The sequence below is a fragment of the Drosophila serrata genome, unplaced genomic scaffold (assembly GCF_035046125.1).
Source record: "Drosophila serrata isolate PLE 108 unplaced genomic scaffold, ASM3504612v1 contig_334, whole genome shotgun sequence".
NCBI classification, from domain to species: domain Eukaryota; kingdom Metazoa; phylum Arthropoda; class Insecta; order Diptera; family Drosophilidae; genus Drosophila; species Drosophila serrata.
In genome coordinates, this window is record NW_028257232.1 from 1,884,109 (window position 1) to 1,909,094 (window position 24,986).

Genomic DNA, 24,986 nt, shown 5'->3' on the forward strand with positions numbered 1-24,986 from the left:
AATAATCTGCGTTTTCCAAATATCATAATTAAGCCAAAATTGCATTAATTTTGAATCGGAAAGCTTTTCTGCGCAAGTTTTTATAGCACTAACAAATCTGCATACTGCGTTTGTTGGTGCTGTTATAAGTTTCTGACTAAAATTATAAAAACCCGAAAAAAAGGTATAAAAACAGAACATTTTTCCCAAAAATCATAATTTAAAAAACTCATAACTAAGCCAAAAAATCATTGATTTTAATTCGGAAAGCTGTTCTATGCTAGTTTTTAGTAGATTAACAAAGCTGCATACTCAGTTTTCAAATTTAAAAAATTCAATTTGTTGTCAAATTTTGGCAATTTTAATGATGTAACCCCTTATAAAATTTTCAATTTTCGGAAAAAGATCAAAAATTTATTTTTCGACCGGACAAGGCTAGAACGATTGGGCTGTTGATGCTGACCAAGAATATATATGGTTTATAGGGTCGGAAATGACTCCTTCACTGCGTTTTAATCTTCTGACTGAAGCTATAATCTGCAAAAAGGTATAAAAACAGACAATTTTCTTAAATAATCTGAGTTTTCCAAATATCATAATTAAGCCAAAATAGCATTAATTTTGAATCGGAAAGCTTTTCTGTGCAAGTTTTTATAGCACTAACAAATCTGCATACTGCGTTTGTTGATGCTGTTATAAGTTTCTGACTAAAATTATAAAAACACGAAAAAAGGTATAAAAACAGAACATTTTTCCCAAAAATCATAATTTAAAAAACTCATAACTAAGCCAAAAAATCATTGATTTTAATTCGGAAAGCTGTTCTATGCTAGTTTTTAGTAGATTAACAAAGCTGCATACTCAGTTTTCAAATTTAAAAAATTCAATTTGTTGTCAAATTTTGGCAATTTTAATGATGTAACCCCTTATAAAATTTTCAATTTTCGGAAAAAGATCAAAAATTTATTTTTCGACCGGACAAGGCTAGAACGATTGGGCTGTTGATGCTGATCAAGAATATATATGGTTTATAGGGTCGGAAATGACTCCTTCACTGCGTTTTAATCTTCTGACTGAAGCTATAATCTGCAAAAAGGTATAAAAACAGACAATTTTCTTAAATAATCTGCGTTTTCCAAATATCATAATTAAGCCAAAATTGCATTAATTTTGAATCGGAAAGCTTTTCTGCGCAAGTTTTTATAGCACTAACAAATCTGCATACTGCGTTTGTTGATGCTGTTATAAGTTTCTGACTAAAATTATAAAAACCCGAAAAAAAGGTATAAAAACAGAACATTTTTCCCAAAAATCATAATTTAAAAAACTCATAACTAAGCCAAAAAATCATTGATTTTAATTCGGAAAGCTGTTCTATGCTAGTTTTTAGTAGATTAACAAAGCTGCATACTCAGTTTTCAAATTTAAAAAATTCAATTTGTTGTCAAATTTTGGCAATTTTAATGATGTAACCCCTTATAAAATTTTCAATTTTCGGAAAAATGCCAAAAATTTATTTTTCGACCGGACAAGGCTAGAACGATTGGGCTATTGATGCTGATCAAGAATATATATGGTTTATAGGGTCGGAAATGACTCCTTCACTGCGTTTTAATCTTCTGACTGAAGCTATAATCTGCAAAAAGGTATAAAAACAGACAATTTTCTTTAATAATCTGATGTTTCCAAATATCATAATTAAGCCAAAATGGCATTAATTTTGAATCGGAAAGCTTTTCTGTGCAAGTTTTTATAGCACTAACAAATCTGCATACTGCGTTTGTTGATGCTGTTATAAGTTTCTGACTAAAATTATAAAAACCCGAAAAAAAGGTTTAAAAACAGAACATTTTTCCCAAAAATCATAATTTAAAAAACTCATAACTAAGCCAAAAAATCATTGATTTTAATTCGGAAAGCTGTTCTATGCTAGTTTTTAGTAGATTAACAAAGCTGCATACTCAGTTTTCAAATTTAAAAAATTCAATTTGTTGTCAAATTTTGGCAATTTTAATGATGTAACCCCTTATAAAATTTTCAATTTTCGGAAAAATGCCAAAAATTTATTTTTCGACCGGACAAGGCTAGAACGATTGGGCTGTTGATGCTGATCAAGAATATATATGATTTATGGGGTCGGAAATAGCTCCTTCACTTTCTTGTAAGCTTCTGACTGAGGGTGCATCACCATTTTTTTAAATCGATATTAACTTTATTCTTATATGAAATTTTTCGGCAAATCAAAATTTTAAAATCTCACAACTAAGCCAAAAATGCATTAATTTCAATTCGGAAGGCGGTCGTATGTTAATTTTTAGCAGGTTAACAAAACTGCATACTCCATTTAAAACGTGAATTTTTGGCCGATTTTCGAAAATTTTAATGATGTCACCCTTCCTTTTTAAAAAAAATTAAAAATTATTGAAACATTTTTTTTAGCCGGATATAGCTAGAAAAATTTGCGTGTTGATGTTGATCAAGAATATATATATATAATATAAATAAGCACTTTAACGGTTCTTGGCTTGTCTTTTTTATCTTTATTATTACTCTTATAGCATAGCATATATTATAGATTTTGGTTATCAATAGACATACACCATATACAAAGGTTCTGTGAAATTATTCCAATTTAATTGCAATAATATCAAAGTCGATCGCCGATCTCTGCTCACCAGATTCGAAAGAGATGAATTTTCATGGGTGTTTTGTATATCGATTACAAATTCGTTTTAAAAAAATCAACAGGAAAAGTAATAATACGTTGTTTTGTGGGGATTAACCAGCGCGCTTTAGTACAAATCCCTAATGCTCCCCGTTCGCTGTGATGATGTCCTCTCAGAGCTGAATCAAGTGTCTTCCCTGACTTAGCTGCTTGTCTGCTTTGGAAGTTAGTGGTCTTCTTATACCTTCGAGTATATCGCTCACTATCTCTCTTGCTTCTCTGGCCATTTCAGATGCATTTTTAATTGTTATCAGTATCAGTATATGTATATGTGTATACGCATATATAAGTATGCTAGTTCTAAAAACTAGGTTTGTGTTAACAAAAACAAAAAAATCATAACAATACAATTATAGTTTTGCTTATGAATGAGTGGAGTGGGGGGGAGTAAGCGGGAACTGGATTTGGTGATTTCGGGAATAGTGTATTATGGAAAACAACGGAAGAGCGCACCGAAGGAGCGACGAAGAGCACATGCGGCCACATACGCGGTTATAGCCATGTGTATCATGTGTTTCTCGATCGGCTCTATATATATATATATATATATATATACTTGTACGTAACATTTAGAGATTAGTATGCGCTTTCCTTTTATAAAGTGGATAAACATATATATATATATATACATATATATATATATATAAATATATATATGTGTGTGTGTGTGAGTGTAGTTTAGTGAAGACCTAAAGTCTGCACGCTCCCCTTGCTCTTCTTGATCACCTCAGTAGACAAAACGATTGATGTTCATGTCCAGACCGTTGCCACCGCATCCGCCGGACGGCGGCAGATCCTGGTCATCATCGTCGTCATCCCCGTCGCCGTCGTAGCTGTGACGGCTAACGAATCCATTGTGCCCGCCGCTGGCGCCTCGCTTGTAGCGCTGCATCCGTAACTCCTCGTTGTACATATGGTTGTCCTTCTTGACATAGTCGCGCAGTTGGCGCGGTAATTCCTCCAGCGTCAGTGGCGGCGACATCGGCACCGAGACCATATGATGGCCCCCTCCCGATCCTCCGTTTATGCTCGAACTGCAGCTTGCGGAGGACGCACCGTTTAATTCGTTGGAGCGAGCACACATCTTGTAGAAAAGTATGTAGGGCGTATTGGGCGAGGTGAGGTTGTGCATCTCCTCTGGCTGCGAGTGGGTCACCAGATTGTCGTTGAACTTGTACCAGTTCTTCGACTGATCCGCCGCGAACGTGAAGTAGTGACCGGAGTCCATGCTAAACCCAGAGTGCACGACTCCGGCATAGAGGTCGTAATGCACCGTAGACATCTCCTGCAGCGAGTCGGTGGCGCACAGCTTGACCGTGACCTGTGGGCCAAAAAAACGTCAAAATTAGCACGAAGACGATACTTTGGTTTTAAAACAAAGCTCTGCAGATACTCACACTCTCGTCATGAAACACCTTGTGCATCAGCTTGGTGCGGTAGTGGTACTTCTGGTCATACTTGAACTGCTTGAGGGTGAGGATAAGGTTCCTGGGCGCCTGAGTGACCCCGATGTGTCGCTCCGCATCGCAATGTTTCTTGCACCGCGGACAATGGTACTGATTGTCGCCGTCCAGCTTTTCCGGCGAACAGAAATACTCGATGAGGTCCTGCACCGAGTAGTTAGTGGCTCCGCAGTCGTCCTTGACGTCGGGAAAGGATAACTGAAGCTCCCTGAAGCTGTCCTCATTACGGCTCTCCCAGCCACAGCTTAGGCAACGGTAGGTGGTTGACAGCTTCCCGGCGAAAGTCTTATCGATGGTGGAAGCTAGCTTCTGTGGAAGGCCCGCCGACTGTCCCTGCAGCTGTGAGCTGCCGTTTGTGCCTGTGGTGGGTATTGCTGTCGGAGTGGCAGGTGTCTTGCTGCGGCTGCATCCGCTGCTGAGCTCATGATCATTGCTGTTGTAGGGTATCACACCGCTGGTCATGATGTCCTCATTGAGCAAGTCGTCGTTATCCAAACTGCTTGGCTTTGCAGTACCGTCCGATGAGGAGCTTTTGATCTCTTGCTCGTGCAGCAGGTCGAGCAAATGGCCTAGGAACTCGGAGCTGTCCTGCTGCAGGCCCGGCACAAACCCAGGCGGCCGGGTGGCGTCTAGCACTCGTGACGGCGTCAACTCGTAGCGCAGCGAGTGATGCATCAAGGCGATCTGTTGCTGCACCTTCAACAGTAGCAGTGAGTCGCATTCAATTAGCAGAATCTGCCGACTGAAACTGTAAATTGTAAAAACAAGGAGAGCTATATAAGTATAAGGTATAAGAATATTACGAGGAAAGTAAAAAGCAAATCGAATTGGTAATTTAATACCATAAACATAAGCAGTTCCTGCTGCTACTACAGCTACCACTGGTTATATTTATGTTTAGCCTCAGATATCAGCAGAAGGGCTTAATATGCACTTACTCGGTTGTCATGGCCAGTGCCTGGAGCACGCTGTTCATGTAGCAGGTGTTGCCCAGGTTCACCAGCCCGACTCGCGCATTTCGCCGACCCCACGGCTGGGCACTCTCGTGCATGGCTCGCGCCAAGGCCACACAGTTCGGCGAGGGGTTATACGTCTGCAGCGCCTTCTTGACCGGCGTATAGAGCTCGTCGTGCTCATGAAAGTGTAGCATAAGGGCGCTGGTGAGATCCACCAGCTGCTGCAGACAGTTGCGAATCTCCAGCACATTCTCGTCCACTTTGCTCGATTGTACATTTATATAGTGCAGCACACGGGGGATCTTTGGCAATATCTGCAAAACAACTCCAAATATTAATGGACGACCTCAGGTAGTGCTAGTGGAAGCACTTACCTTGTGGAAAACCTCGGGCGTGTAATTAGTCGTCGACAGCATGTGGAAAACTATCGGGGCGGCCTTTGGCCGCAGCACAGGAATGACGAGTAGGTGGAACAGCTTATCGATGTTGTCCAGCGCAATCTCGTCCAGAAGAGCACGCTTCCCCTGATCCTGCAACCCGGTGAGCAGGGCCATCACCCAGAGATTCAGGTTGCTGCAGAAACTGCAGTAGGTTATCCATTCGCAGAGAAGACCCACAGTTTTCCGAATACTGGAATCGTGCACGTTCTGCTCCAACAGTGAGTGCACCGCCTCCAGGATCTGGTTGTTGTCGAACAGCTTGAATACGACGGCCACCGCACACGAGGGCGCCTGATCGTAGGCGGACTTGGTGATCAGCTCGTAGACAACGCGGAGGTAGAACATCTGATGGAACTTCTCGTTGCGAGCGGCCAGATAGGAGCCCACTTTCATCACGTCCTCCTTAAAGCGCTTCAGTTCCGCAGACCCCTTGGGCAACTGCATGCGCGCCAGGTCCACGATCACCCGCTCATACATATGGATCGTCTCTTCCGCCTGCTCCAGGCTCTGCAGGTTGGTTAGCAGCGTGTTAAAGTCGCGCTTGCTCTGGCGACTAGTGCCCGAGCACTCGCCGGCTGGCGAAACCGTTTCCATGCCTTCGGTGGCGGCGTTTTCATCGGCAATGATTTTCAATCCATTCGAGGGGCTGGGCTTCGCGTTGGGGGGCAGACCGCTCCCGCCGCCTCCGGAATTTTCTGAGGCCTCGCCAGCCTCGCTGTTGTTCTGCTTGACGGCCATCTTTCGCAGGAGTCGCTTGACGTGGGCGTGCGGCGCGTGGACACTGGTGGACCAGAAGGAGGAGCGGCGCACCCAGCTGCCGAAGGACAGGGGCTTCGGCTTGCCTAGCGCCCGGGCACTACGGCTCTTGCGGGTCCCCCTTCGCTGAGCGCTAAGTCTCAGCCGAGCGTCCTTGAACCGCTCGCCGTTACGTGTCGTTGTTACGGAGTAACCTTTCAGCGTCGGCAAGTCCGTGTCCACATGCGGGGCTCCAATTTAAACACTCCTCTGATCTCGGCCAGAAAACGCTGCTGCTACTTTTCTGCTGCTGCTGCTGCTGCTTTTGCTGCTGCACCACCAACACTTCCACTTGCTCTAAGCGAGAGAGTTTTGTGGACAATGCCACATCTAGGGCTCCGTTCGGGAAGATTCCTTCTAATATCGGCCCCTGTGCTCACACGTCTCTTGCACAACTGGTTGGCTTGGATTCAACTACAATTTTGAATGTTTTTTCAAAGAATTCTTTGTGATATTTTTCGTTTTTAATGTTGTGTCTACTGAGTCAGGCGAAAGCGTATGCGAGACGTTCAAGCCGCATGACAAGCAGGGGTGAGAATGATGCAGCCCTGTCTTTGAACGTGTAGAGGTGCCTTAAACAGGTGATTTGGTACTGTTTGGAACTAGTTCACTCCGGGTTGGAACATTTTGCACTGCTTACTTTTCTAGTGATCTGCTTGGTTGCCTTATGACATGCACTGCCGAGAGTTATCGATAACACGATAGACGTGGTTATCGAAGAAAGTCCACCGCTAGTTGTTGTTTTTTTTCCAACGCAGCCATGTATTCTCGGTAAACAAAATTGGTGATAAAATCGTTCGACATAAACGAGGAAAAGTGTTGGCAAGACAAAATTTGGACCATGCATCCGGGTCAAATGGAAGTGAATGAAGTGACCGGCTACTTGTCATTTCTGCTCAGCGTGGGTGTTTACTATTTGATATTTTATATGCTGGCATTTAATAACAATTATGCATGTTTCAGATCGATTGGACAGATCCGTGGCTGATTGGCCTAGTTGTGGTCCATGTCCTGACCACAACAACAGCCCTGCTGAGCCGGAACAACACCAACTTCCAGGTCTTCCTGTTCCTAGTACTGCGTACGTGGATTTGCAGGGACCGCCAGCACTTTAACCTAATTGTTTTCCTTGTTATCTGCAGTGCTGGCGGTTTATTTCACGGAGAGCATAAATGAGTATGCGGCCCAGAACTGGAGCTCCTTCTCCAAGCAGCAATACTTTGATAGCAATGGACTGTTTATCTCCACAGTTTTCTCCATTCCCATACTCCTCAACTGCATGCTGCTGATCGTAAGTAAACGCAAAGTAAATTGTGTACAAGGGCTTATCAAATTGTACTTCTGCAGGGAACTTGGCTCTACAACTCCACGCAGCTGATGGTCTCGTTGAAAACAGCCCAACTCCGAGAGCGAGCGCGTCAGGAACGGCTAAACCAGACATTAGCCACGGCTGAGCAGGAGAAAGCTGATTAGAAATTGGATTTAATCTGAAATCATTTGGGCTGTGAGCAATTCATCACTTTCCAAAAAAAGCTGGCAGAATTTTCCCACAGACATGTTCAAACTAGGCCAATAATATAATGAAAAAGATCAAATGAATCATTTCAAATATATTTGTTCCTCTTTCAAAATTCAAAAAGAAAAAATGGCTGCCACATCTTTCAAAAATAAAATAAACTGTACTGCTTGTAACTAGTTCGCGCCGATTGGAACTAGTTCGAACTGCTTAATTTGCTTGGAATGTGCTTAGTTGCCTTAGGATCTACACTACCGACAGTTATCGATAACACGATAAAAGTGGTTATCGAAGAAAGTACATCGCTAGTTGTTGTTTTTTTCTCCAACCGGTCGAATGTCAAAGTGTCGCGCAGCTATGTATTCTCGGTAAACAAAATCGGTGATAAGATATATCTTCGTTCGGAATAAACGAGGAGTCGCGCAAAAGTGTTGGCAAGAAAAAATTTAAAGCGCGGCTTAAAGCTCGGCTTACGCGGTGTGTGCGAGTGTGTTGAGTGCGTCCGTGCCCTGCGTGTGTATGCGTGTTGGCCGAAAAAAAAGAAGTTTTTCCGTTGCCATATTTTGTACACGGGTCAAAGGGCGCAGCATCTTCGCTCTCTCCCGCTCTGGCTCGCTGGAAGGCAGCGGAATTTTCGCAACTCCAGTTATTGTGTAAACAGCAGGTGAAATAAAACACACACACATACGGACGGAAGAAGGTGCAAGGAGTGGGAGGAAAGAGACTCCGCGCAGCCAAAAAGAAACACGAAATAGTGACGCATAGAGGTTGCTAATTACGAGAGGTAAACAGCCGTAAAGGCAATGTTTTTCGGGTTTGTCACTCCCATTTTTCCCCCTTTTCCAATGCGTAGTTGTAGATTTTCACGATATTGGCCAGCAGAAATGAGTGACGTGTTGGCCCGACGCAGCGCAAAATGTTCATTCATAAAAAGCGTCTGGGGTCCCCGTTCCCCCTCCGCTAAATGCACGACCCTGTTTGTTGTTGTTTTTGCTGCTGTTTAGTTTACAAATATTTTGGTTGTCAGTTTCGATGTCGGTTGTAGTTGTTGTTGTTTCGGAGATATGTGAAATGCAAATAAAATAGTTGTAACGCCACGCCCCTATTTTGCATAATGCTTGGTAAATGGGTTAATTAGGAGAGCAAATATTTTCCAGTAAAAGTGGTTGTTAAAATCTTGAAAAATCTATATACTAATATTGGATATATTTCAATTTTTGCAAATTTTAATCAAGTTCAAGACTAAAATATCAATAAACTTGGTTTTGAAAATACTTAACTAAAAATGTATTAGCATTCCCTGCTGTTCCTAGCAACTCTAGTACATGTTCTTCCCATATTATTCATATTTATTAAGATCTTATCAGGTACTGGCCTATCCGTATTAATTAAGATTCCATTCCCTTCGCTACATTATCTAATATGTTGCCACATTCCATATTCTATGTGCTTGCTTAGACGGAGTTCTATACTCACTTAGATTTGATCTGTTGCCGAAAGCCATATGGCGGGCGGGTTGGAATGATTAAATCAGCAAATAATTGGATTCCCGGGCTAATGAAAATTTACTCACACACTCCTACACACACGCCAGTCAGTCGTTGATCCATAGGTCATTGTTTTAGTTTTATCGCTTATCGTTTTTGGCCTTTTCCGCACCTCAGGCAAGGGGAAAACAATAATACGGAATTTATGGTCGACATGTCGCCAAAATGCCAAAGTCAAGCAAAATAACTATATACAAATAATAAAAAGAAAACAATCAAAATAACTCGGTGACATCATTTTGACTAATCGCCAATTTTAGCATTTGAAAAACGGCGGCTGCTGCTGCTCACCCCACCGAGTCCACTAGGTGGGAGCGAGCACTGGGGCACACAGGGGGCGTGTGGGGGCGGGCAGAGCGAGAGCGCGAGCGGAGCAGGTGCCAGGTGATTCTGAGCCGAAGTCCAAGCGGAATCAGAAGCCGAAGCTCGAGCCCGAAGCCAAAGTCATTCGGCATTCCAACACCTACGGGCAATAAATAGATCGTCGCGGTATTTCGATATATGTATGAACACATATATCTGCTTATCACATAGTTTCACTTTCGCTCAGATCATTTTATTGACCGCTATCAGCCAGCAATCGCAATCAAGTGAGTGTGCCAGCATTTGCTTTTATCACAGCGCAATAAATCACACGCAAATCGGGCGAGATGGCTCTAAGAAAGTGTGCTAACAATTTGCCAGATTTCAATTGCGTTAATTGCGGGCTGTGTTTTAGCTTGAACGATCATTTAATTTTACGATTACATAAATCACAGACCCAGTGGGGAGATTGGCTAATAAGGAATGGCCAGGTACCGCTTACATTATATCTGATCAAGTTTTTATTCTATGTGATAATCTGTTTATTGCCAGGGCTTCCAGTTCATTTTATAAATCACAGTAAGAAGCATCTTCAAATGCATCTCTTGCCGTATTTATTGACCATTTCTTGATCATTTCCCTCGAGCTCCAATCAGATTCAATTACATTGAACATGCTGAGACTCATTAAGGGGAAACGCATTCCAGTCTCGGGGCCCCGATCTAGTTCCTAGATACAAACACGCATCATCCGTCCGTACAACCCGCTAGTTATTTCGGTTAATTTTGATGTGTGCTAAGAGTGAACGCAGCGAGTGGAGAGCATTGGGAAGCACTGCTCCAGATCCCCAGATATTTCCGAGACTCAGGGCGACACGCGTTGCCTGCACCTCCGCCTCCGTCGCTGGGTGGGTGGAAATGTTGTGAAAAGCTAAATGAGGCGTGACATGAAAAACGCCAAGCGACAAAACACACACACACACACTACAACATAACGTAGATGATACGGGGGCAACGAAAACAAACAAAGTTGAGTGCGGCCACCCACAACATGGCAACATGGCCAACAATGGCACTGGAGACCGCTAAAAAGGAGAGCAAGAACTTGGGGCCACATACATAAATACCAGCCATGGAGTAATTTTGGCCTACAAAAAACATTGCTCCGGTTATCTCCGAGAAACAAAGGGAAAATTGAAAATGAAATGCAAACGGAAGGAAAAAATGTCAGTCAACTGCACTTGGAAATATAAATGGAATTGGTCATTAAAATATAAACATTTTGGGAAGAAAAAATGTATTCTACTTCTACTACTTTCGATCTGTAAACTTTCGTTATTAGTTACTTTAAAATAAGCTTGCCTTATTTCAAATTATACTCTTTTCGAAAACATTTTTTCCAAGTGCAAGTCCGGAAAATAGTGGGGGAATAGCGCACAATTAACCCTTTTTTTGCCTGTGGGCCCTCGTGCTTTGAAGTCGCCTCTTTTCCGAGGCTGTCCACTGTGCTTTAATTAGTTTATAGAACAAGAACCAGCGGCCGTAGAGCCGCGACCCAGCTAAATGCAATAAAATTAATCGTTTATGCTGTAATCGCATTTAGCGGCGCCCCCGCCCCCCCTCGTTCCAGGTCTCGTTTGATGTATGGGATATGTATCGGGAGCGACAGCGATATTCCCCAGTCAAGGGGCAGTCATGTATGGGAATGCCATTACAGGGGATTGCTTGCTCGGTGCCGAGTGGAGCGTTAAGCATCTGGTTATTTTTAGAGGAGAAACCCAGGGGGCAGTCAGTGACATAATTGTTCGTGATTCACAATAAATTTTGCTCAAGAAACCAATTAACCACACACAGTAAAGTCCATAAGCCAGGGAGTTACGGGAACTGGTGTCCTCCTCAGCAGCAGGGATAGCAGCACTTGCGACAGGGCTCGCCGCAGCAGCCCAAGCCACTGCCGCACATCACGCAGCAGTCTGCTCCGCTGCGGGATTTGCGGGAATGACGACAGCACGGACTGCAGCAAGGACTACAGCAGGGACTACAGCAGGGACGAAACCAAGAACACGATCGACCGCAACATGACCCACAGCCGGGATCACAGCATGGCTTACAACCCGATCCACAGCAGTCTTCGCACGGAGACTCGTAACTCGGATCATAAAAGGTCGTGCCAAAGGGTCCGTTCCCGCCAGTCCACCCGCAACGCGTAAATCCCGAGTAGATGCCATAGGGGCAGTCCCCGCATGCGCTGTCCGGAAAGGGTCCAATGTAGAACGGATTGAACTTCTTGCCGTAGCACATGATCCCTGGCTAGTGGCGGAGATCCGTCAGAGGGAATACACACACACAACATGGACTCACATGATGGACTTTACTGTGCGCGGAAAGCAAGCTTCTCTAGTCTCCAAAATTTTGATAATTGCCTCGAACAATTGCTCCAATTTCTGCCTCAAAGCGCCAAATGCCAACTAGATTGTTTATATATAAATATATATGGAAAACTGATCGACAGCGGTGGGGGTTAATATATGGCAAGCGTTTCATCTCGCGCTCTTTGTTTGTAAACAATTCCGGCGGCTAGCAAATAAGTTGGGCGGCCAACTTCCGCTTTAGCTGAAAATGGGACAAATAACTTAAGTATTGTTTACGCGAGGGATATTTAATATATTTGAGAATCAGTTGAGATAGTTTTGGGCTTTTATTTGATTGTCTGTCGGGGATATATATTCTACAATTCAATTAAACAACAATTTAAATACCGTAAATATTCCTTTGCTGATTACTCGATACCCTTGCAATGCACTTGTATCATCATTTTGGTATTTCCCCTAAGCTCCATTGATTGGTCAGAGACATAGTGGTCAGAGCCATTATGTGTGGCAGTTGCATTTCAAATCTCATTATAGATTTATGCAAAATGTGAATGCAGAAACCACGAAGAAAGGCACCAGACTCGAAGACTGCCACTCTTTCGCCTTTAGCCCTGGCCTGCATTGATTTGTGGGGCTTTCTTTGTCACCGGGTTGGGTTCCCTTTCCCCTCGGACAGCTATTCGATTTCCATTTCCATTCCCATTTCGATTGCCATTTCAGTTGCAGTTGATTGACTGCACTTTTTTTTGTATCGCTTGTCATGGACATGGCCAGTTTCTCCGTGCAAAAAATGTTGAAAAAGAAGAAACAAGAAAGCTGAACAACAGAAATTGCACAATTTTCCGACGTTCTAACGTGGCTTCGCTCGGCTAATCGGAATATATCTTATCGGCTGCGGTCTGTTTGCTTTGCAGATCGTTATCACCGCCCGTGAGATAGTGGAACGTCCTCCAAATGTATCGTGAAATGGGAAAAACTGCCCACACCATTGTGTTTACGATGCTGATGGTGTTCTGTATGCTGTGGCGGCGCCTGCCCTTTGGTTTCGTAAAACATTTCGTGTGCGTGGGCAGGGGCTGAAACAGAAAACAGAAAACCAAAAATTTTCCCATAATCGCTTACATCAAGTTTACCATTCCCCCTCGTTTAGACCACTTTTTAGTGGTTTCGTGCCAAAGACTTTGGCCCAGTTCGGTGCGACGCTCTGTCTAGCTGATTTTCGACCCGTTTGGCCAATTAGCTGACTATTTACAATTGTTGCAGCTCGAGTTCCGAATTCTTGAGTCTCAGGTCGCTTTTAATATTCGTTTTTCCTGCGGTTTTCCCCCACAATTCGCACGTTCTTACAAATCGCCGAAAATAGGGCGTGACTCGGTTGATAAAGTGGAAAATATTTACCGCGAATCGTTTGCTCATCTGTGCTAATTATACAGGGGATTGTCATCGATGGATCATGGCTGAACGGTTGTCACACCCCGGGTTCTGCCTATATCTGCCTATATAGTCTCTAACTGCAATCAATTCTCAGCTGATAATTTGCATATTTCGAGTGGAATTTTCAGCTCAACTGGTTGATTTCACGTGGGTTAGTTGCAATTATTAATGAGTGGGCGGTGGGTGTCGATAGGAGCAGGTGGCAGGTGGCAGGCCTGACGTTAAGCAAATGCGTAACCGCTGCGAGGGATTCAATTGGAATAATAACTTATGTATATAGTTTGTTTCGTCGAATATGGAATTGCCCGAGGAAACTTTCATTTTATCAATTGATTTGATATATGAAGGTTAAATATTTCCCATATTTGCTTGTTACATGTTTTGAAGTTTATTCTCAGTATTTATAGTCTAACTATAACTATAACTTTCTAATTCATTCATTCATTCCATTTTTAAATAATGCACAAGTTTGTATATTTTGAAAATGTTAACGATATAACCCCCTATAAAATTTTGAAAAAATTTTTGTTCTTTTTTTAATGCCAAGAAAGATTTGCCTGTTGATTCTGATCAAGAATATATAGGATTTATAGGGTCGGAAATGGTTCCTTAACTGCGTTTTAAGCTTCTGACTAAACTATTAATATCCAGCAAGTGTATACTAAGCTACCATATAATTAACGTTTTTATAAATATATTAGACAAGACAAACTCTTACCTTCTCGCTGTGCGATTGCTTGCCTTTTAAATTCAGCTGACAGCTTAAGTTTAATGCAATCAAGTCCGGTCAACGCAGCCTCCTCTTTTTTATCAAGGTAAATCAACTGGGCTTTATCTGCACCCTGACCTTGGCCAGGTGGTTGAGGCTGTGGCTGTGGCTGTGAGAAAATCCGATCCGGCTCGGTGCCCCATCATCTGCATTGCCGTCAGCTCTCTGCTCTTTGTTGCCACCTGCTCTGCGAATAAAGTGCGGACAGGTAAATCCACTAGATCCCGAGGATTATGTGCGGCAGTAAACTCTTCAGAGTACCTCTAGAACTTGAAGCAAAGCGCCCAGCTCCGATTCTTAAGCTCTTTCCTATATATACTTTCATATATGTTATGTGTGTACACTCGATGCCTTTGGCAATCCTTGAGCGGCGACAACTAATGGCTCTTTGTGTGCCGCGGAATGTGCATTTTGCTTTTGCCTTTGCCATTCGAGTTGCACAGTATGTGGCGCAGAGCCACTCCTCCGTATCCTTGCCAGACCCCACACCACTTCCATTCCCAGTCCCAATCCTAGTCCCTGTCCCAGTCCCAGTCCCTTCCTGAATGCTCCCATTTCGAGCTGTACACATAATTACTTCGCTTGCGCATTCTGACGAGGCTGATGACAGTTGGCTCCTCTAACTGGGACACAACTTCCTTCCAGTCCGGAGCATAGTTTTCTTTCTAGTTGCCCAGCCTTTGTTGTGTTCATGGACTAATTTAGTTTGTCTTTGATAGCTTTTAGCAGAGAGAATAAATATTAGGAAGAAACATCAACTTATTGAAACCCTTTTTACGTTATTGAAATATTTAAAATGTAAACAAGGTGTCACTTTTTGATTTTATTCTTTAAATATTCTCTAACTACAGAATTGTTGATTCAATTTCCTATTATTCGTTTACTTCATTTCTCTCTCTGCATAAATAAGCTTGGCAAACTTATGGGACTTCGATTGCAGGGCCATCAATTATGACAAAAAGAGCATCCACTCTAGTTGGCTGGGCTCAATTTTTCAATTAACTCTGCAGTTTGCAGTTCCAGTTAGCCTCACCTTTAGCTCTTATTCGAGCCTCGCTCACCTGGACAAAAGGTTATTGCACGGCCGGCGATTTGAGCTGATCAATTCGGCCAGACATGCAATCTCCTGCTGCTGTCCTGTTGCAACAAAAACGGAAAAGTCGGAATTAACACGGAAAACGAGGGATACGGGAATGCTCGAATCCTGGAGAGGCGAACGAACGGGTTGCGCCTCGTCCTTCGCGTACTCTTTGGCTCTGAAATTGCAAATTATGTGCCCGGTGGTTATCATCGTTGGAGTCGGTTGTTTGGCTTTGATTTCCCTGGCACGCAAATGGCATAAAACAGCAACAGCACCCAGGACTCCCAGAACTCCCAGGACACGGAGGACTTTCAACTGAAACTTGTTTAATTTCTGCTTTGCGGCAATGGGGAAAATGTGAAAGATGGAAGGAAGGTGGAAAGGGGAAACTTTGATGCAGGTCCTGGACACGCTATCGTCCTTGTTGCTATTCATATTTCATCCGTGCGGTTCCTCCGCTTTGCTCGTCGTTTTTTCTATATTTTCTTTATGCTCCTTTTTTTCTGCTCAGTTAGTAAATTGAGCATCAACGTGAGTTCCCCGCTGACTTACCTGTCTCCCCCGTGTCCCGTATCCCGTGTCCCGTGGGTTCTTTTCGAGTTCACCTGGGGTCAGCTGGGTGCAGGTGATGGATGATTGGAGCGCCAACTATTCAGACCATCAGGAGAAGGAGCACATTATCAGATAGAGTAATTAAAGGGGAGTATTATTTGCTGCTATGTATAAAATAACAGAAATTACCAACAGTCTGTGATTTGATTGTCGCAAAAGGCAGCCACATGATGCTTATTTACAATGTTTAGTGCTGATTTCCTCTGTCCCAATGGGAAAACTCTCCTCAAACAAGTAACTCGTTTGGATTTGCTTGTGTTTTTATTGTCAGTTTTTTTTTAAATTAGCTAACTATATGGGAAACCCCAGAGATTATCCAACTGCATGTGAAAATGTTTTCATAGAGCTGGTCCTAATAAATGGAAAACTGATATTTATACCCTAACGGAGATAATTTAAATATTAGTCTGTGAAGGAGTCATTTCCGACCCTATAAATCATATATATTCTTGATCAGCATCATCAGTCGAGTCGATCAAGACATCTCCGGCAGAAAATAAAAATGTACCATTTTTTTAAAAATATTATAAGGGGTTACATCATTAAAATTGGCAAAATTTGGCAAAAATTTAGATTTTAAATGAAGTATGCAGATTTGTTACCCTAATAAAATCCAGCATAGGAAAGCTTTCCAAATTGGAATTAATGCTATTTTGGCTGAGTTATGAGTTATTTAAGCATTGATTTGTATAAAAATGTTCATACAAAAATATTGATAAATTTCGACTTTCCATTTACCCTTTGAGACTGTATAGTTAGGATCTGATTTTGATGGGTGCTCGCCGGTAATGAGGTTCTTACTTCTGACACACTTAGCACACACCCAGTTTGATCCTTTACATGTTAAAGTTGTGGGGAAAAGTTTTCTTCAAGAGTGTGTCGCCAGCAGGACTTCCGATTAGAAAAGTTTCCCTGCCGGCTAGCTGGCTTCCTTCTTGTTTTATTTATATGGTAAAATTGCTAACACTGGGCCAAGCACAAATATGTAAAACAACTAAGAAATCTGCATGAATTGAGCTGCCTGCCCGGTGGTGGTCAGCCACCACAACAAAAGCTGCCAACAATTGCGGTTACAATTGGTAAATCCCCAGCAGAGTGGAGCAGAATGGAACAGGAGGTGTTTTGTACTTTTGCAATGGAATTTAATATGCTGCTGACACGGGTAAAAAGAGAATTTTTAGTGCAGAGATCTCTGGATGACACGAATAGGGGCACACGCCTCTTGTCCTTCTTGACCTCGTTGGGGTACACTTGGAGGAAATTATGGAAATATAATCCTATTTATTTAAATACCATTTCAAAACCGACAATTATTCGCTTGTTTTTAATAAAGTACCTCCGAGTCTAATTAAGAATATTAAGTATACACTGACTAAAACTCTAATTTAATATTAAAAACCTTACTGAATCTTCACATTTTTCTCTCCCTGCTGGTATAATCGGTGGGTGGTGGCCACTTGGCAGAAGGCTGATGCGAGTGGCAGCAGCAGGATGTCAACGCTCGGGGCGAGTGGCAGCATCAAAAACTGCAGCAGCCGCTGGCAATGCGGAATTCCCCTCCTCTCATTTTTTTTTGGGGGGGGGGAGCGTTCTTCTCATCCTGTTTCTTCTCCTCCTCTGGAGCCCCGCTATCCTGACCAAACTCAAATTATTCAGCCAGGTCTTGTTGCATACTTTCGAGCGCAAATGTTTGCCAAGCTCGCAGCATTCGCTCCGTGCCCCAAAGAATTCAAGAGTGTGAGACCAGAGGCATGGAGATGGGGATAGGGATGGGGATGGGGATGAGGCAGTGGGTGTGGGTGTGGGTGGCCGTATGTGTGCGGGTATTTATGTGTGTCCTAATGGCTGTTGTTGCTCTATTTCGTTTGGCCAAGTGGGGAGGAGGAACGAGGAGCAGAAAAAGCCGAGGCACGTGAAGCCTTATGAGTCATCATCCTCAATCTTTAGACGCCCAGGCTGCCATAACCAACACTGAGGGGAAAATGGCATCCTTGAAGGCATTTCTATATATTTAAAGAAATGGCAAAAGCGTATACAACCCAAGTTAGGGGGAAATTTCAACCATTTTGAAAGCAATTTCAGAATTTCCCATATTCTCAATCAATTTACAAGTCTCTACCAGTCTGTAGGACCCTTTCTCCCAGTGTATTCCCACTGCCATCATCATCTTCGTTTCCATCATCTCTACTCCAGCTTCATTCATAGTTTGCAGTTTGGAAATTCAATTTCAGCTTTCAGCTCCGTCCCATCCGCTGTCACCACATTTTGGCTCTCCTTGTAATAACACTATCATTTAGTTGACAGAGGGCAGCGGCATCGGCAGGAAAAGGAAGCGGCATTTAAATGAGAATACTTGTTTAAATTGGCCAGCTCTCGGATGTTGAAAGGACATGGCAGCCAGGACGTGGATGGAGACATACATATGTTGGCATTGTGAGACAGAAATAGCAACCAGATCCGCCCAGAACGTACTCTGATTACGTTCCAATGGTGACTCAGACTGAGAGGCTACCCCTGCTCTGTCCTCCAGCTTTCTTCTCCTTTTTTTCCAAGGACATTTCAAGTTTTTTTCTCGCTCCCGAGAGATGGAAAATCAATTGCGAAAAGTTGGGAATGAGAAGCGTGATGTGACAGCAACTTCTGGAGTTGTCGACACCCTTTTGACGTGGAATTATGCTTCAAGGATGTGATGAGGCGGATGCTGCCTGCAAGCGGGGCATCCTTGTCGATTAATTGGACTGGCAAAAGCGGTTTATGGGAATGGGAGCGAAAACTTTTAGCGCGTAGGCGGATTATTAAATTCGCTTTGTTTCCCTAACTAGCTCCGGGGTTAGCAGGCAGCGGTGGCGGCGGCGACGGAGGATGATAGTCCCTACTGTCTGCCTCGCCGGATTGCTCACTTCCTCTTCCGGCGATTGCCGCCAGCAGGGATGCAGAAACAACAGCCGCTAGACTATGGCAAACACACTTGAAGAAATTAGAAACCCAGTCGAGCTTGCTTCAAATTAGTCATTTCTTTCCGTATAAGTCATTTCTACGGATAAAGAAAGGGGTTTGATTAAAATGGCATATAATACAATATAATATGTAGTATTAGTTAACCTCTACTATTTGAAGACATCTGTTTAAGGCTTTGAGATCTTCGTAGTCCCTGCCTTTAAGAGTTCTCGAAACCCATTGGTAATAATTATGAACATTTATTATTACCCAATTCAATCCGCTTTTCCCAGTGCATCCACAACGAACAAGCCTTGTCAAAGCCAGACGGCAAACACAATGGATGAAGTAAAAACGGGGTGGGCGAGCATATTCCCCATGCGGTGTCGGTTCGGTTTGTGTTCCTATGTCCATATGGGGGCCTTTGAATGCTCCTCTCAGCGCAGCATTCCCACTCCCAAAAACCCCCCAACCATCAGTGACCCAGTTAGCTGCCGCCCAGAACTATTATTATTTACGATTATCGCTATTATAATGCACACATTTTAATTAAATTGCAGGCATATCGGTATTGTAGTCGTCGCATCATCAGTAATGGAGCTGGAGCCGCGTGTGGCCATCCTGCAGGACCTGCGCCTGCAGACCTTCGACTCCATCCGTTTCGCCTCCTATCGCACAGCCTCCAAGCTGCGCTACATACAAAAGTCCACGAATCTGCATCTAGTGGACATATGGAACGTTATCGAGGCGTTCCGCGAGAATGGCCTGAACACCCTGGAGCCGCAGAGCGAGGTTAGCGTGGCCAGGCTGGAGACGCTCGTATCCTCGCTCTATCACAATCTCAACAAGCGCTTGCCCACCGCCCAGCAGGTGCCCGTGGACTCCAAGGCAGGTCTGCTGCTCAATTGGCTGTTGGCTGCCTACACAAGGTAAGCGTATGAATAATTTCAGGGATAATTTTCCTTTCGACAATGACTTTGCCTTCCTCTTTTGCAGTGATAACTCGGGAAAAATTCGCGTTTTCTCTATCAAAGTGGCCCTGGCCACTATGTGCTCCGGCAAGCTGGTGGACAAGCTCAGATGTGAGTGGTTCTTACATTAGAAATTAACTCTTAAGCCAATCTCCCACTTTCGTAGATATATTCTCGCAGATCTCGGATGGCGCTGGCCAGCTGGTGGCCTGGAAACTGGGCGAATTCCTGCGCGAGGTGCTGGCCCTGCCGGCGGCCGTGTACGAGTCGCCCACATTCCACTACAAGGAGGGGCTCGAGGAGGAGATCTTCCCGGCCGAGAACAAGGTGACGGTGAACGATTTTATGGCCACGCTTATGTCTGAGCCGGGGCCGTCCTGTCTCGTCTGGCTGCCGCTGGTGCACCGGCTGGCCACTGTGGAGACCATTGTGCATCCGACTGTCTGCTCTGTTTGCCACAAGGAAAACTTCACCGGGTTTCGTTATCGCTGTCAGCGGTGCCACGCCTACCAGTTGTGCCAGGAGTGCTTCTGGCACGGCAAGACATCGCTGAACCACCAGAACGATCACGAGGTCAAGGAGTACTCGAGCTACAAGTCGCCCAGCAAACAGATCGGTCACTCGCTGCGCAAGAGCTTCCGCTGTGTGCCCGAGAAGACGGCGCAGGTGCTACCCCGCTTCCCCGACCAGCCGGAGAAGACGCTCAACCTATCGCACATCGTGCCACCCTCGCCGCTGCCCTCGCACAACGGCTTCTCGGACCCCTCGGGCCTCGTACCCGGCCACCACGGCGGACCCCATCAGGGCCACCCGGGCCAGCACGGCCTGCCGCCGGGCCTCTTCGATCGCTCCAGCACCCTCGACTCACGGGCCACCGGCCGCAGTTTGGACAGCGCCAGTGGCACTACAATGTCTCGTGTGGCCGCCGCCTCCGCCAACGATGAGGAGCACCGCCTAATAGCCCGCTATGCCGCCCGATTGGCCCAGGAGAACCGAGCGGTGAGTGTTTAGTCAACTTGGATTATCCGAACCCTTTTAATTCCCGCCTCCGCCAGCCCTCTAACTTGCCCGACAGTGCTACGCCCATCGGCACCGACAACTCGCGGGCCCAACGCGAGCTGATTGCCCAACTGGAGTCCAAGAACAAGGAGATAATGCGGGAGATAGCGCGCCTGAGGCGCCAGCAGGAGACAGAGCAGATGGCACCGGAGAATCCGGCGCTGATCAACGAGCTGCGGGCCTTACGCCAGCGGAAGGGAGAACTCGAGGGACACCTGGGCGCCCTGCAGGACTCACGGCGCCAGCTGATGGAGCAGCTGGAGGGCCTGATGCGCATGCTGAAGAACCAACAGACCGCCTCGCCCCGCTCCACGCCCAACTCGAGTCCACGCTCGGGGAAATCCCCACCGATGCCAGGCGGCGGAGGCGGAGGAGGAGGTGGAGGAGGAGCTGGTATCCTCGGCACCTCACCGATGAGTGCCTTGCACGCCCAGCAGATGCAGCAGCATCCGATGTCCGGTGGCGTGCGAGCCGCCCAGCAGCAGCTTCTCCAGCAGCAACAGCAGCAGCAGCAGGTCCATGGCCACGGTCCCTTCAGCCAGAGCCAGCTGGATCAGCTCAACCAGATCAGCAGCGACATGCGCAGCGCCTTCGCCGCCAACGGAAGTGCAAGTGAGTAGGGATTGGAGGGGGAATAATGAAGGATGACTCGCGGGCGGGATACTTTCGATTAGGTTTCGGTTATGTCCAAATTTTGAGATCTTCCAAGGAATTGGTTTACTGGCGAGAGTTTAGGCCTGGGTCCAGACATCAGATATTAATCGAATCCACTCAATGGTGCGGGAAAACCTCCACCACTGGCACAAACACACACTAAATACCAACACGCCCACCCTGAACACACCATAAAACACACACACACACAATCGTTTCTTGATCGCTTCGCCTTCGCAGCGCCACCGCCAATGCGTAGCAGCACTGCCACTGCCAGTGCCACTGGCCATGTCAGTGACATTCCCAGCCTCAATCCGATTCCGAATCCTGACGCGGAGCTCAATGAGGCCGCCGACCATCTAACGTCGGCCATTTCCCACATGGTCAGCGACCTGAATGCAGGTAAATCCAAGGATTCGAACCACTCTAACCCCGCTATCGCTTCCGCAACTGCAACTGCAACTGCTGCTGCTCTCCGCTCGCGCTTTGCGAAGATGCCCGTGAATGGTTGTCAGCACTGCACCAGCACAGACAGCACCTAGAACTCGTAGTTAGCACCGCTTCTAGAGCCGCCACTAAACCCACCACTGCTCCTCCCTGCTCCCCTCTTAAAAACGGAATGTGTTTCTCTCTGTGCTTATGCCGTGTGTGTTTCTTTTGTGTGTTGGGTTTCGCCATTTCCAGGACGGGGAAGGGCTGCTCCGCCAGCTGTCCAGCAGCTGTCGAGCTCCCTGCCGCAGGCACGCTTCATCCTGCCATTGGGTAAGTTGTCCCGGTTGTCATTCCTGCTGCTGCTGGTTCCCTAAAGCCACCTCTTTTCCATTTCGTTTTGTTTCGTTTCGTTTCCTTGAATCGTTTTTGGTTTTAGATTATTTCCCCAATCGGCGGCACAAGAAAAAGTGCTGCAAATATTGAGATCCTCCGCCTCCTCTTTCTCTGTTTGCTTAGTTAGTATCCCCTTATAATTTATGCTCGTTTCTTCCGTCCAAAAAACCGAATTCTAAACCAAAAATCGATCAAGAATTCCGGCACATCGAGGGCGGCGAGTCGGAGGGATCGAGTCAGTGCGAGTGCAACGATTGCGAGTGCCGCGAGTACGAGGAGGTCTTCCGCACCGACGAGGATCTCGAGTGCGAGGGAGCTGCCGCCCCCTATCATACCGATCCCAATCCCTATAGCATTCGGGCCGAAGATGACCAGTTCGATTACACGTTCGGGCAGGGCGAGGAGCTGTCGCAGGTGAATCGCATCCTGGGCTACAGGAACCATCCGGAGTTGTTCATCGACGACGAGCAGGCCGGTTTCCCGGCGCTGCACGAGATCGGTGAGACAATCGATGAACTGCAGCTGATCATGCACGCTTATATCATGAAGTATAGTTTGAATTTGTAAGGTTTACCCGACGATATATACTCTCTCCGATCAGGTAAAATATATACAGTATACGTGCAATCAACCGCCTCTCTAGACCATCCTAACTCGCTCGTCTTACGGCAGGTAGATCTTTCTAGTCTCTAGTATGGGAGCCACTCTGTTCTATCTCTAGCCGCATTCCCATCATCGCTGCACTGTCAATCGCCTCTCTACTCAGCTCTCGAACAATTTCAGTCTCTGCCCATCCTAGTTAGTCCCTAGATTTTGATTCACGTTGGCTGCTTGACTCGAAACGGATTCGAATAAATTGTCTGATCTTGACTTTGATTTGTGCCTTTTAAAGCCAGTATTTATATGTATTTGTTTACCGCAACCTTGATACAATTTCAGATTTCGACGAGTCTCAATCGTATAACCAAGAGTGGAACGAAAAGGTAAAGGGTTTCGCCACGAATTGCCGCTCTCTGTTGCTCTAGATGTTGTTTCTTATCTTCCTCTCTATATCTCTCTGTTTAATGCACTCGATAAAAAAACATACCATATATAAAATATATATACTATATCTATGTATATCCCGTAGCTAGTGTAGTTGTTGATTGCCACTTTGCATGCCACAGAGACCTCTTAACTTGAGTACGATTAATCCAGCGAGCCAGCTCTTAGTCACTCCATCTAACTAGTTTCCTTAACTCAATTCACAGGCAAATGCGAATAGCCAATGGCAGGAGCAGTTTGCCCAATGGAGTCTTAATTCGCAGAAGAACTAAGAAGACACCGCGCCGCCAGTGGACCAGTATACCATGCCGGAGCACGAGGAGGACGAACTCTCGCTTAGCTTACACCTTACCTTAACTCATATATACGTTGACTTAGAGCAATTTATTTATTATTATTTTATGAAGCCGTAGCCGTAGATTTCTTCCTACGGGATGTATGATTATTTTACTGAAGCAAACAATATGAATATGTAAGACTTGCAGTGGTACTGCAAACATTTGAATCTCGTTGATCACTTCAAGATACGTACACGTTCGTACTGCTAATTGGCAATAAGAGAGATGTATGGCGTTTTAATTTTAGGTTTCTGCGACTTTGAAATTCTCGGCTTTTAGATTTTGTAAGTCCGCGCCGCCCGCGCTTATTTATTACCAGCAAAACTTAACAAAAACCCGAAAATCAAACACGTACGTATGCGTAATACAAATACGATATAGACATTTACATTACGTACTTAAACTTAAACTTAAACCTAAACTAGAAAGTTGTTGAGAGAACCGAAAATCAAATTCTAAATTAAGGTTGGAGGAGCATCGGGCTTTTAAACGTTTTTATATCGATGCTTTTCCAGCTTTAAACGCTAAAACTTATATACACAATATACACACACTTTGAGATACGATTGAAGCCAACAAAAAAAGAAAGTAAATGAAAAATATTTGAGCCACAGTAAAAAAAAAACAAACCCAATGTTAAACACTGAAAACTAAAACGTTCTCTGCGTTTCGATTTATACTTAATCTCCATTTATAATATGCATTCATACCGCAAAAGTTATACCATATAATCGTAAATGCGAATAGAGCACGACGAGATATAGAGAGAATCCAACATTTATATAGAACGTATACATAAATAACTACTGAAGAATATTAACAAAAAAGATAAAACTAAATAAAAATGCATTTTAAACAATCACAAAGCCTAGTTGTTTTTAATTAAAAGGGGAATGAAAATATTTTTGATGTATGGGGAAATATAAGACAGATAATAATTTGATTTCTGATTGATTTCAATAATGTATAGTTTTTAAACAGCGCGCCGATAATTTTAGCATTTTGCAGCACTAGTAGCGAAGTTTTAAACCAGGACGCCCAGTTTGGGAACTGTTATCCTGTCTGATTAGTACGACATCTGGTGGACTTTTTTGAAACATCTAGATAAAAGCAATGCTGCCAGACTTTCAGAAGTAACATGTTAAATATATTTAAATACCAGTGTCA

The 24,986-nt window shown here is 44.6% G+C and overlaps 4 protein-coding genes across 10 annotated transcripts; 2 read left to right on the forward strand and 2 right to left on the reverse strand.

Moving 5' to 3' along the window:
* Positions 1–2,499: 2,499 nt before the first annotated feature.
* On the reverse strand, positions 2,500–6,952 carry DUBAI (Deubiquitinating apoptotic inhibitor). Its single transcript, XM_020947643.2, has 4 exons — positions 5,498–6,952; positions 5,106–5,437; positions 4,102–4,915; positions 2,500–4,025 (listed from the first exon to the last, which is right to left on the reverse strand). Exons 1-4 carry the CDS (start codon positions 6,299–6,301, stop codon positions 3,432–3,434), a joined length of 2,544 nt encoding a protein of 847 aa, XP_020803302.2. The 5' UTR covers positions 6,302–6,952; the 3' UTR covers positions 2,500–3,431.
* An 80-nt stretch (positions 6,953–7,032) lies between these two features.
* On the forward strand, positions 7,033–7,967 carry Tmem18 (transmembrane protein 18). The gene is made up of 4 exons (XM_020947640.2): positions 7,033–7,259; positions 7,322–7,439; positions 7,501–7,649; positions 7,706–7,967. The coding sequence occupies exons 1-4, from the start codon at positions 7,200–7,202 to the stop codon at positions 7,829–7,831; spliced, it is 453 nt and encodes a 150-aa protein (XP_020803299.1). The 5' UTR covers positions 7,033–7,199; the 3' UTR covers positions 7,832–7,967.
* A 190-nt stretch (positions 7,968–8,157) lies between these two features.
* On the forward strand, positions 8,158–24,685 carry Dyb (Dystrobrevin). 7 transcript variants are annotated; one of them, XM_086837857.1, is made up of 10 exons: positions 8,158–8,658; positions 19,489–19,857; positions 19,925–20,010; positions 20,066–20,898; positions 20,955–21,570; positions 21,853–22,014; positions 22,297–22,374; positions 22,481–23,038; positions 23,377–23,420; positions 23,688–24,685. In XM_086837857.1, exons 2-8 carry the CDS (start codon positions 19,523–19,525, stop codon positions 22,525–22,527), a joined length of 2,157 nt encoding a protein of 718 aa, XP_086693983.1. In that variant the 5' UTR covers positions 8,158–8,658; positions 19,489–19,522; the 3' UTR covers positions 22,528–23,038; positions 23,377–23,420; positions 23,688–24,685. The 7 variants fall into 7 exon arrangements, with proteins under 7 accessions (XP_086693983.1, XP_086693982.1, XP_020803291.1 ...); XM_086837856.1 differs by having other exon boundaries at positions 22,634–23,038; XM_020947632.2 differs by lacking the exons at positions 22,297–22,374; positions 22,481–23,038.
* Positions 11,528–12,226, reverse strand: LOC110180027 (uncharacterized). Its single transcript, XM_020947635.2, has 2 exons — positions 12,085–12,226; positions 11,528–12,033 (listed from the first exon to the last, which is right to left on the reverse strand). Exon 2 carries the CDS (start codon positions 12,022–12,024, stop codon positions 11,620–11,622), a length of 405 nt encoding a protein of 134 aa, XP_020803294.2. The 5' UTR covers positions 12,025–12,033; positions 12,085–12,226; the 3' UTR covers positions 11,528–11,619.
* Positions 24,686–24,986: the final 301 nt, after the last annotated feature.